Raw genomic sequence first — 12,855 nt, forward strand, 5'->3', positions numbered from 1 at the left:
TGCTTGTCTGAGGAGCTAATCACCTAGAAGAAAGGGACGGGGTGAAGAAAAACCATGTGCTCAAAAGCTATACCATTCTGTGGGAGTTCAGAGAAGGAAAAATAGCAGCTCCTGAGCAAGGCAGCAGACAGGGAAACCTTCGGGGAAGAGGCATGCACTAGACCTTGGTAAAGCTGTACACTGGCAAATGAGGAGGAAAGCCGGAGACAATTCAGAGAGGAGGGAATGGTATACCAAAGCCACAGACAGGCAAAAGGACAAAGCAGTCCCAGGACTGTAAGTGACTAGAAGATACACAGTTGTTGGGCCAGATCACAGAAATCTTGCCATGCCAGGCTAAAAAGAATCAGCTGTAGAGAAAAGCAAAGAACGTGGGATTAGGTTCAGAATTTTGAGCAGGGTCAGTGATGTGAACAGAACCATGTGTCAGAAGATTATAAAACTGGCACCATCAGAAGATACTCATTTGTTAAATCAATATTTAATGCCCACTATGTGTCAAGCTCCGTTTGGTTAAACCAGTCACTTCCCTGGTTTAAAGGTCAAAAAATCATGAGAGGAGCTGCTATGCTTTGGTCTAACTGGCCAAAAGTGGTTGACCTGAAGTAACCATCAGCTCTTTACACCTGGACACTTGCCCATTCACACCCATCATGTTTGAGACCAGCACCAGGAAGTCTTTGAGTCTCAGAGGGCGTGATACTGTTTTCATGAGAAGCAATGACAACGTTGAGGTTGCGGAAACAAGGCAAGGGGAGCGAGAGACCCGCTGTAGTCAGAGCTGAGCTTTGTTGGGCTTTTCCAAAGAAAGTCATCAAGATCCCAATGGAACAATGTCTCATAAGAAAGGTGAAGTGGGGTGCCTGCGGGCTCAGTGGGTTACGTGTCTGACTCTTCATTTTGGCTCAGGCCATGATCTCAGGGCTTTGAGCCTGAGCCCTATGTCTGGCTCCACACTGGGCATGGGACCTGTCTAAGATTCCCTCTGCCCCTCCTCTCCCCTGCAAAAGAAAACAGAGAGAACCAATAAAGGAGAGGGCAGACACGGTGATGGGAGGCAAGCAAGATGAGCCCAGGTGCGTAGTTAGGGAGCAGAAGGGGAAGAGACAAGAAGAGAAAGTCTTTTCCTGAAGAGCCAAAGAGGCATGTGCCTTGGTGCCCTGAACCAGCCTGGCTCCAAGAGCAAAAAACCACCACGGTTAATGGAGATTCGAAGGGAAGCCGCTTAGCAGGAGGTCATCACAATCTGTGCAGGACCCGATCTGGTTTAGTCGACCTGAAACACTGCTCACCTTCAATGGCCCCATTATGACTAATGTTAGCAGCAGCGCACTAGAAGCCCACGCCTGTGGCCGGAAACCCCTGCCCGGCACTAACCGAAAAAAAAAATACCGGCGTCAAGTCAAAACAAATGTCCAACTCTGCTGTGGCAATGGCAGGCGACCGAAGATCCCTTACAACGGCTGATAAGTACCTCTCTTCTAAAAGGTACCCCCGGGCACATGAGACTCTCTCTGGGAACGTGCTGCATACAAGGGAACAGCACTCATAGGACAGAACGCTTTCTCAGTAATAAGAAATTGTGGGTTTTTTTTTTTTCAAGTTTTTATCTGAATTCCAGTTAACATACAGTGTTGTGTTAGTGTCACGTGCACAACACAGGGATTCAACACTTGCGTACAACACCCGGTGCTGATCACAAGGGCACTCCGTTCCCACCACCTGTTCCCTCCATCCTCCCCACTCCCCCACCCACCTCCCCCCCAACCATTAGTGTGTTCTCTGGAATTAAGCGTCTGTTTCTTGGTTTGTCTCTCTCTCGCCTTTTTTCCTCCCTTTACTCATTTGTTTTTCTTGTCTTCAACTCCACGTGTAAGCGAAATCCTATGGTATTTGTCTTTCTCTGACTTCGTTCACTTAGCCTAATACGCTCTAGTTCCATTCACGTCAAGTCGTTGCAAATGGCAAGAAATGGTGGATTTTTTTTTTCTTTCTTGTTATCTTTATTTTTTGCCTTAAGCAGTAACAATAAAAATATCAATGACATTGTATCCTGTTACATCCAAAAATGAACCCATAGAAACACAGCTTTGAGACATCTTGGTCCCACCCCAAGTAATAGCCCTTTGGGCTAGAGACATATCTGCATGAGCCAGTGGGCTGGGGAGTAGAAATGGTGGATTTTTAACCCCGGTGGGCAGGCAGGTCACTTACCGCAGGCAGAGGGCAATAGAACTGATGAACCGTGTGCATGACATCCAAGAGCATGTTGTGTCCAATAACGAGCTTTCCCTAAAGAAAGTCAGGGTTAAGCAGAAGACTTCTTGGCACAAAATTTTATTAGGGCTTGACAGTGAAATGTAGGGTTCAGATTCTATGAGGATTTTGTACTAAACTTACCTTTTGGTATTAAAAAAAAAAAACAAAAAACAACAAAACTCCCTGCAGGGGCGCCTGGGTGGCTCAGTGGGTTAAGGCCTCTGCCTTCAGCTCAGGTCATGGTCTCAGGGTCCTGGGATCGAGCCCCGAGTGAGTGTCTCCGCTCAGTGGGGAGCCTGCCTCCTCCTCTCTCTCTGCCTGCCTCTCTGACTACTTGTGATCTCTGTCAAATAAATAAAATCTTTTAAAAAAAAAAAAAAAAAACCCTGCAAATAAATAAGTTAGGGCTGGTTTTATTCCTCTTCAGTCTTAAGAGTGTTCAATCCATTCTGCAAAGTAAAAACCCCAATGACTTTGATTTCATTGACTGTCTATGCTTTTTATTCATCTTATCATCCTCAAGAATCAGAAGGGGTAAAATTTTTATTGAAGGGCTCAAAAAAGTAAATGAAAAGGCTGAGTACCCTGAGCTGTCAATAATTTGTGAATAGGCTCCAAATATCTATTCTAGAAGCGTATTCCTTAAAACGACTCATTTATTTTTAAAAGACATATTCGTGACAACAGGGAAAAGTAAAAATAATTAATTTCTCATTCTATTAAACAGAAAGAATTCTCGTTCCCTTCAATCTATGTCAAAATTCACAGAGCACATTCTTTTTTTTTTTTTTTAAGATTTTATTTATTTATTTGAGAGAGAGACAGTGAGAGAGAGCATGAGCAAGGAGAAGGTCAGAGAGAGAAGCAGACTCCCGCGGAGCCGGGAGCCCGATGTGGGACTCGATCCCGGGACTCCAGGATCATGACCTGAGCCAAAGGCAGTCGTCCAACCACTGAGCCACCCAGGCGTCCCAGACAGAGCACATTCTTAAACACCATCTCCAGTGCAATATATTGCTTTTCTACCAACTTAAGTACAATATGTGTTCAAGAAACCACTCCTTTGTGATAAAAACTAGACTACCAAAATGGAACATCGTCTTCGCTTTAGCCAGCCAGGTGACACCATTTTTAACAGAAAGCATCTGGCCGTCACAGTGGAGCTTCTGACTGTGTCCCAGGGCACCATCAGAAGGAAACTTCTCGACTCATAGGGCTAAACGTAATTCTTAGAAATAAAAAGTTCTATATGAAATCTTCCAAATCCAACAGACAAGCTGTCCTTTGGGCTTGGTAACACGACAGTCATACCTAGTGCCAGATTTGGGCTTCTAAACACATTATCCAATAAAAGGAACCAGGGCTCCTTGGAGAACTCGTGGATTCTAGAACGGAGGCAGGGAAAATACCACGTGGTCTGAACATCTTGTGATGCCAGAGAATGGGGAGGTACTCAAAAAAAGATGGGGGCCGGGGCACCTGGGTGGCTCAGCTGGTTAAGCATCTGACTCTTGATTTCGGCTTAGGTCATGATCTCAGGGTGGTGAGATCGAACCCTGCATGGCGCTCCACGCTGGCCATGGACTCGGTGCTTAAGATTCTTCCTCTCCCTCTGGCTCCCCCCTGACCCCCACCCGGTCCCCCACCAAAACAAAACAAAACAAAAAAGGGGCTTGTTCAAAGAACACAGAAGTCAATCTAAAGAAGCTCCAATGGCCAAAGGTGGTACAATTTGAGCAACGAAAGAAACAAAATGCTAGACAATAATCTGTAGACTAAAATAAATTCCCCCGAGTCCATGCTCCTAAATATTGTTTTAAATGAATAAACAAACAGGAAGGAAGGGACAGCTCTTCCTTACAGAAGAATTCCAACAACAAATGTAGAAAGAAAGAGGAAATACAAACTTGCCATTAAAACTCCAGAGTAATAACAGCTGTGGGCAAAATCCACCAAGATGCTGTATTACCCGGGCAAGAGTCCGAAAAAACAGGCTTCCCATAGTCTCAAAGTATCTCCCCCAATTTATCAACCACGAAGGGAAAGATAGTAATGTCACAGAACACAAATCCAGCGGCCAGCACCTCCCCCAAGTGATCAAGGCCAAGGTCAGGAGCTATCATTTCTGTGGCATTCTTGCCAGCACTGTATACCCCCAATCCAATCACAAGAAAAGATCAGACAAACCTACACTGATGGATATTTGACAAAGTGGCAATCAAGATTCTTTAAAAACACTGAGATTATAGGGGTGTCTGAGTGGCTCAGCTGGTTCAGCATGTGACTCTTGACTTCGGCTCAGGTCACGATCTCAGGGTTGTGGGATCAAGCCCCGCATCAGGCTCTGTGCTTTGGCGCAGAGCCTGCTTGTCCCTGTCCCTCTGTTCCTCTCTGGCTCATGTGCGCTCGCTTTCTTTCTCTCTCTCTCTCTCCAATAAATAAATAAAATCTTTAAAAACAAAAACACTGAGATTACTATAGACAACGAAAGATGGCCCAGACTGCTGAAGACTAAGGAAAAGAAACAAGTAAACGCAACATGGGGTCCTGGAAAGAACCATGAACTCAGTGGGAAAATGACAATGTTCCCATAAGACTTAGAGTCTGGTTCATAACATCGTACCAGCTTTCACCTCCTGGTTCTGATAACCGCAGGGTTACAGGAGGCATCCGAAGGGTAGTGAGGTGAGGGACCTAGGGAAACTCTGTACTGTTTCTGTGACTACTGTGAGTGTACAATTCATACTAAATGAAGTTTTTTAACATTATAGAAAACACAGATTTACTACTAAGAGAAGCAGGGAAAGACTGCGGTGTGACGTACATATTTATGAGTACTGAGTATTCACTGGCTTTACAGACCCTGTGTCTGTGTTTATAAGGTATGTGACTTCTAAATTTTAAATGTCTGGGTCACTGATAAAGGGGACTTTTCCTGGTAGTATACTTTGTGATGTTAACCACCAACAGTCAACAACGTGTTGTGCACTGATCTGTAGGAGACGGACAACACGGAGACGCACACCCCAGCTAAGGCACCTGAGTACGAACCAGGCCAAGAGACCCAACTATCAGAACGGCCACGAGAGAGCTGAAGGCCAAGGGACACCCCACAGGTCTGTACTCAGGGCCAGCCTCAGTCAAATCAACCACTTCTCTGAAATCTCTGGCTGAGTGTGGATGATACAAGCAAATGTGACCAGAAACTCCTCCTTGCTTCTCTGGATACCAGTGTCTTAGCCACTTATGACCTGACTCATCCGACTTGCCATCCCGTTCTGGTTACTTCGCCGTCTTCTCTCACGGGGCTCTGTAACTGCTGTTCATCCCTAGTGGGGACAATGGCATGCCTCCTCTCAAGGTCTTCTGTTCTCACAAGCCTGCACTTGACAGTGAGACAGCTACAGCAGAAACACGGAGGGAATCTCCATGGCCTCAAAGTGTCCTACGTAGGAAGCTCAGCACTCAGGGGACAAGACGATTCCTTCTCCAGGGGGCACAATTCCTTCTCCCAGGACCAACTACTCTAGGAACAGAAAGTCTTAGCCTCCAGGCGGCTGAGCATCCCAGCAAGCTGTCTGACTCGAATGTGTAATCCACAAAACCACCAGCAGCCTGACCCAGTGTATCTACGCAAGATGTGGAGGCCTCTTTTCCAGCAGGTTAGGGAACAAGCAAAAAAGTCCACCATACCGATCACAGAATGCTCTAGCCTATTTATAAAAATGGTCAACACATTTTTAAAATTTATCAAGTATCATCAAGGCTACCACATAGAAGATTCAGTTACATTGTGCAGAACTCAACATAATTATTTTTATCCTCTAGATTCTTCTAATTACGGAAGAAAAACACCCTCAGTCAGATACCACATTATCTCTCCCTATACTCCTTACTTGCATATTCTACTTCCTGAGAATGGTTTTTGGGAATAATAAAGGTTAGTTTCATGTAGCCATATAAGGAAATCATAGTATAATCTTCCCACGTTTTGTACAAAAAAAAAACCTTTTTAATTTTTTTTATTTTTAAGTAATCTCTCCACCAACATGGGGCTCGAACTCACAACCCTCAGATCAAGAGTCACAGGCTCTACGGGCTGAGCCAGCCAGGCGCCCCTATGAGAAAACCTTCTGGAAAATGGTACAGATCCTATCAGCAATTATGATGTCACTGAGCACATTATAACCACGGTCTCCCTCCACACCAGGTAAACATTCTACACGTGGCCAAATGTGTAACTGGCAATGACGACTTAAGCGTTTCAACCTAAATGTTATGCTCAGGAATCTAGTTAAAAAGAAAAAGCCTGGGGGCGCCTGGGTGGCTCAGTCATTGAGCGTCTGCCTTTGGGTAGGGTCATGATTCCAGGGTCCTGGGATCGAGCCCCACATCAGTCTCCCTGATGGCGGGGAGCCTGCTTCTCCCTCTCCCACTTCCCCTGCTTATGTTCCCTCCCTCGCCATCTGTCAAATGATAAATAAATAAAAATCTTAAAAAAAAAAAAAAGCCCGGTTCACTTACCGAATTGGCAATGGCGTGGATGACTCTAGAAAATCCCACAGCATCATTCAGTTCTTCCTGATTTAGAGAAACAAACCAAGACAACTACTGACATACAGATATTCCTTATTTGAACAGCTTAAAGCGTAGCCCCCTGGAACATTTAGTGTTATACTGAAGTAGAAAGCTTTAGTTTCCCTGTTGTCTTCATCATCCCAAAGAACCGCCTCTGAAATAACCTATGTGCACACCTTTCTTCTGTTTTTAAACGTGGAATGAGCAGGTCCCAAATTATTCATTAGTTACTAAAATAGAGGTACCGAGGGTTTACCCATCACTTTGCATCATCTGCTGAAATTTCCAAGTCCCCCAAGTGGCCTTAAAAACACAAGCTCTTCGAAGCTGCCACCTGCTGGCCAAATTCAATACTGCAGTAAATTTGGAGGGAGCCCATCCAGCAGCCGGCTGACTGATCCAATTGAGCATTGTCGTAACTCCTGGCTTTCTTTCTTGCCAAATGCATTTTCGTACATTTAAAACATAGCACTCTGAGACTCAGCCCTACCCAGTTTCTTCTCTCCTTTCCTCCCAGTGATGTCCTAAGAGGCTCAATTTCTCTATCTGGACACCCTGTCCTCAGCGCTATGCTGGATGCACCTGCTGTCCCTTCCTGTCTCATCAGAGCTCTGTTACTGGAGACTTCTCTCCGCTTGCTAACTCCTTGCAGCCCTCTGCTCTCTGGCCTCACCCTCAGTGAAACTGCTCATCTCTTCAAACTACTCCCAAGGCTAACAAGTGATGGCGGGGATAGGGAGAAACTGGAACACTTGTTCCCTGGTGGTGGGAACGTAAAGAGGTACGGTCGCTATGGAAAACGGTATGGCAGTGCCCCAAAAAATTAAATACAGAATCTCCCTACGACCCAGCGATTTCATGTCTGGGTATATACCCGGGAGAACTAAAAGCAGGGACTCCAAGAGATACCCGCACACCCATGATCAGAGCAGCATTATTCACAAGAACCAAAAGGCAGAAGAACCAAGTGTCCATGACAGATGGATGAAGAAAATGTGGTCTCTACAGACAGTGGACTACTAGTCAGCTTAAAAAGGAAGGGAATTCTGACACCTGCTACTGCACGGCTGAACCCGGAGGACAGTGAGCTGAATGAACTAAACCAGCCCCTAAAAGACAAATGCTGGATGACTCCACTTACATGAGGTGCCTAGAGTGGTCTGACTCACAGAGACAAAGCAGAAGGTGGATGGCAGGGGCTGGCGGGGGCAGACAGTATTTAATGGGATGAGAACGGTTACAGGGAAGGACAGTTTGGCTACACAAGGGGAAAGCATTTAACACTACAGAACTGTGCGTTTTGAAACAGGAGAGTAAATTTTCTGTTATATGTACTTTTCCACAATTAAAATTTCTTTTTAATTTTTAAGAATATATTTAAAAAAAAAAACTTTATAATCCTATGCACATGTTTGAATGACATTTTTTAGGACTTTCTCCCAGATAGACTGTTAACTCTTAGGAAAAGCCATGAATCATTCATTCTGGGGCGCCTGGGTGGCCCAGGTGGTTAAGCATCTGCCTTCGGCTCAGGGCATGATCCCGGGGTCCTAGGATCGAACCCCGTGTCGGGCTCCCTGCTCAGCGGTGCGTCCACTTCTCCCTCTCCTCCTCCCTCCTGCTCGGTGCTAACTTGCTATCTCGCTTTCTCTCTCAAATAAATAATTTGTTCTCACGTCCTCTACACCTACCACAATGCTTGAACACATGGTGAATACACTACAGATGGCGAATAAGTAATTTCACCCTAACTCCTACGCCAAAATGTTCACTGTTCCTTGTAACCAGAGGTCCTTCTTGTCAGGTAGATAAGCAGTTGAATTCCTGGAAGGATGAGTGCTGCGCTGGGGTCCCTGCTAAGTATCTCAATTCCCTGCGGTCTCAGATTTCTGTCTTGTTCTCCCCTCTGTCCTCTGGGTTGGAATTCTAGCTCTCAAAACCGTTATTAAACTTTTACTGCAACACTTAAAAATCATTATTATTTAAAAAAAAAAAAAAGGAAAACTATTCCCAAGGCTAAACCCAGTGGCCACATCTCCGTCTTTATCCTTAACTTCTTCTCTGTTGACATTCCCCTCTTTGAACATTCTCTTCCCTTGGCTGCTGGTCACAAGACCCTCTGGGTACATTCTCCTACTTCTGCTTATCATTTAAATGCCAGATCCCTCAGGAACCTAGCCCAGACCATCTTATCCTCGTTCTTCGGCACACGGTAGGTGCTCCAGCCTGGTCCTGGTCTCCCGACCGATGACAGCCACAACTAGCCCTCAGCTCACCTTCTTTCCTGTGTGCCAGAAGGACAAGCCTGCTGATAGGACATCTACCCATGGACATCCCAAGACATCCAAAATGTCATCAGGTCAAAAAACAGAAGGTAGGGTTCCTGGGTGGCTCAGTGGGTTACAGCCTCTGCCTTCAGCTCAGGTCATGATCCCAGAGTCCTGGGATCGAGGCCCGCATCGGGCTCTCTGCTCAGCAGGGAACCTGCTTCCTCCTCTCTCTCTGCCTGCCTCTCCGCCTACTTAAGATCTGTGTCTGTCAAATAAATAAATAAAATCTTAAAAAAAAAAAAAACCCAGAAGGTAAAATCCTTGTCCAATGTGGGGGGACAGCTGTGCCGTGGTGCCTGGTGACTTTGCACGTTTCCACACAGGCAAAGGCCTGAGTCCCGACCCGTCTCTGTGTTGGTGGAACACCCAGGAAGAGTAGGTGAGAGGCTGGCACGAGGGTTTCTCACACCTTCCAGGTTCTGATGAGGCCTGGCGTTTTCTGCCCCCACCCTTTGCAGAAGAGAGCTATGGAACAGAATAGGACTCAGCTGCCCTCTAGAATACGCTCCTTGGTAATGGGGTACGCACAACTCACACTGAGGTCCCCTGGCCCCTCTGGTCTCCGTGCTGTCATTTTGGTGGGTGGGACCAACGCAGCCAGTACCTCTGGCCGCTCTTCCTTCTCCTGCCCAAGTACTAACCAGGCCCGACCCCGCTTAGTTTCCAAGATCAGAGGGCATCCGGCGCGGTTAGGGTGATGGCCAGACTGCTCTTCCTTCTCTGTATAAGTAATAAGTTGTCTAAATCCAGCAGTGGCTTTCCGCCTCCTTCCTGACTCAATCAGTCAGATGTGGCCCTGCCTTATGCATGTGGGAGCTCTTGGCCTCCTCTGCCTGTGTCCCCCTACCAGGATCACTCTGGCCCACCCCCATCTGACACCAGTCTACCCAATGGCTCAGATTTCTGGCTTGAGTGTCTTTCTTTTCTTTTCTCCCTTCTACTTTCGCCAACCATACCCAATCCCAATTTCCACTGATTCTACCTTCTAAACCTCTCCAGGGTCCACCTACATTGCTCCGAACTATCCTATCCCAGCTCCCCGACATCTCACGGCAGGGTCAGTCCACAGCATAACTAGTCTCCCTGCCTCCAGTCCTCCTCCCTGGGATCCGCTCTCTGGACCGCAACCAGGGTGACAATGCTCCAACAATGCAAATACCATGTCATCCTAATCTGTCGCATCACCAGTTTCACAGTTTGTTTTAGGGAAACCAGCAACTGTGCCCGGAGCTACACACAGCAGCACTAGCTAACAGGCGTGCAGTTCAGGGACACACAATCTGAATGATGACCAAGACGACGGTTTCTTTGAGACTGATTGACGGACAGACTCACTTTGGTGGCTTTAACCTTAAGTTTCCTCATTCTGTTCTAGGTGTTTCTGCCAACTCAATTCTGCTACGGTAGGACACTATTCATGATGCTAAATGCGACACGGGACCTACAAACACAGGTCCTAAGGCCTAAGTCAATATCAAGGTGTCGCTTCTCACCCAAAGGACATGAACGTGACTCAGTCACCTGTTCCTTAGCGAGTTTCTGCTGCTCCCTCCTCTTACGCTCTTCTTCATCTACTTTGCTGATGACGATGTAGCGCTCTTTCTGCAAAACATAAAGCAGACGTACAACTTTCCAGAGGCAATCTGACCTCAAACAACTCAGATTCAGCTGCCATTCAAAGTTACACGTTTTGCCAGCACACCGCCTTCCTGGGCTAACCCGATGAAAGTATTTTGAAATGCCGCCGAAAACTGAGTTGATGGGTTACAAAACAAAATCCTGCCTCTGCGCATGTGTGACGTTTGCTCGTGTCTTATTAACTCACCCCAACAGAGGTTACCTCCAAGTATCAACAGACTGTGAGAGTAAGATCCGTTTCACGATGAACACAAAGAAGTTATGCTGCATGTGAACGTGAATTTCTGAACAGGTGGCTTTAAATTAAATTTCTGTGTATTTCACTGATGTAAGAAAAAAAGTCCTGGCTTTCCCCTCAGAAAACCAGTCCCTTCTTTCTCATGCTTTCCATTTTGTATCAATTAAGCACACCACATGCTGTGTCTGAGTCTGAGACTTATCTTCTAGCAAGATTTTTCAAATAACTTCATCTCTTATTTCATCAGACATCTGACTCAGGAGCAACCGTGCAATTCTACAGTTCTGCATTTTTGCTAATGGAACCCACCCTCAGCTTCCCATGGCCCATCAGGGGTCCACGAGGACACCTTGGGAGTATGTGCTACAGCAATGCCTATGCTTATGCCCCAGATTCTATGAATTTCACGAGCCCGCCGAACAGGAAGCCTTTTTTTTCCATGCAGAGCACTACAGCTTTCTGCCATCATCAGAAGGCATACTAACGTTTGCATACATTTAAGTTTACAAAGCATGTTCATGTCCATGGACCCACTTGATCACCACAAAACAGGTGTGAAACAGGCACAGACAGTCACGGTCAGGCATGTCCTCCAGAGTACAAATGAGGAAGACGAGGCTTCCCGAGGTGAACTGACTTGCCCAAGGCCACCCAGCTCACAGGAAGCAGAGCCAGGAGTCAATGCTGACTCTGAGCATGTTCAACGTATCACTGCATGGGTTTGGTGCCCGATAATTCTTGGGGTTACCTTTTCAGTTTCTAAAGTGTCAACGTGGATGCCTTTGGGATACCTGAAGAAGAGAGAGACAAAAGGACATCACTAGAGGAGACAATGACAGCTAAAGCCCTAGGTATTTTCAAAGCAAATCTACAGCTATAGTTCAGTAAGCTTTATTAAATATAAAATAAATACTACTATGATGAAGACTTTATAGGAAGCCTCGTCCATAATACCCCAGCTTCCCAAGATTTCCCTACGTCTGCTTTTTAAAAGGCAGGAGTGTATCTGATTTCAAGTTAATTTTTTAAGTTAATTTCTGTTAATTTTTAAGCTAATTTCAAGTTAATTTCTGAGGTGTCATGCACCCCATGACACAGTCAGCTCATTACCTCACAGTCAAATCTTGCTTCCCAATATAAGAACATTTACTTCCTAAGGGAAACTGTGAAGGCCATCTTATGGGGCATACGTAGAGAAGGTTTGAGAAAAGTTAACTCTGCCGTAGTTTGGCATGTAGCTTGCAAGAGCCAAGGAGAGGAATCTGGAACCCACATGGAGTACACTGCAAGGGTAACATGAAAGGAAAGGAGCCCAGTCAGAGGACAATGGCCCTTTTCCTGTTTTGTTCAAAGTAAATTTTATGTATGTATCACTGATAGATTCTAATGGGAGAATAACGGCCCCAACGTCAAATACAAACATCCAACAGCTCATCACTCGTGTTCAATTTTTGGGCTAGAGATCCACCTGAAAATACATAGAGAGGGTCCTTGGGTGGCTCAGTGAAGTGTCCAACTCTTGATTTCAGCTCAGGTCATGATCTCAAGGTCATGAGATCAAGTCCTGCAACGGGCTCTGTGCTCAGCATGGAGTCTGCTTGAGATTCTCTTCCTCACCCTCTGCCCCTCTGTACCACCCCCTCACGTGCACACACATACACATGCTCTCCGCCCCCCACCAAAAAAAAAAAGAAAATACAGAGAAACCACCAGAAACACCTCCAGAAAAACAACCGCACAAGATCGTGGATGTGAATTCAGGGGATCCAGAGACCTCCTGAAACCCACCCATGGTCCAACCCCTGTTGAAAA

At 46.0% G+C, this 12,855-nt stretch overlaps 1 protein-coding gene across 1 annotated transcript in view; it reads right to left on the reverse strand.

The window, feature by feature from the left end:
- The window catches only part of PARN (poly(A)-specific ribonuclease), a 160,488-nt gene that overhangs the window by 129,866 nt on the left and 17,767 nt on the right, over positions 1-12,855 (reverse strand). Inside the window, exons 10-13 of the mRNA XM_047713580.1 lie at positions 11,792-11,834; positions 10,689-10,769; positions 6,784-6,840; positions 2,215-2,292 (exon numbers count right to left, since the gene is read on the reverse strand). Of these exons, the coding sequence (XP_047569536.1) occupies positions 2,215-2,292; positions 6,784-6,840; positions 10,689-10,769; positions 11,792-11,834 (259 nt within the window). The remainder of the gene's footprint in view (positions 1-2,214; positions 2,293-6,783; positions 6,841-10,688; positions 10,770-11,791; positions 11,835-12,855) is intronic.

Source organism: Lutra lutra, chromosome 18, assembly GCF_902655055.1.
Source record: "Lutra lutra chromosome 18, mLutLut1.2, whole genome shotgun sequence".
Classification (NCBI taxonomy): Eukaryota; Metazoa; Chordata; class Mammalia; order Carnivora; family Mustelidae; genus Lutra; species Lutra lutra.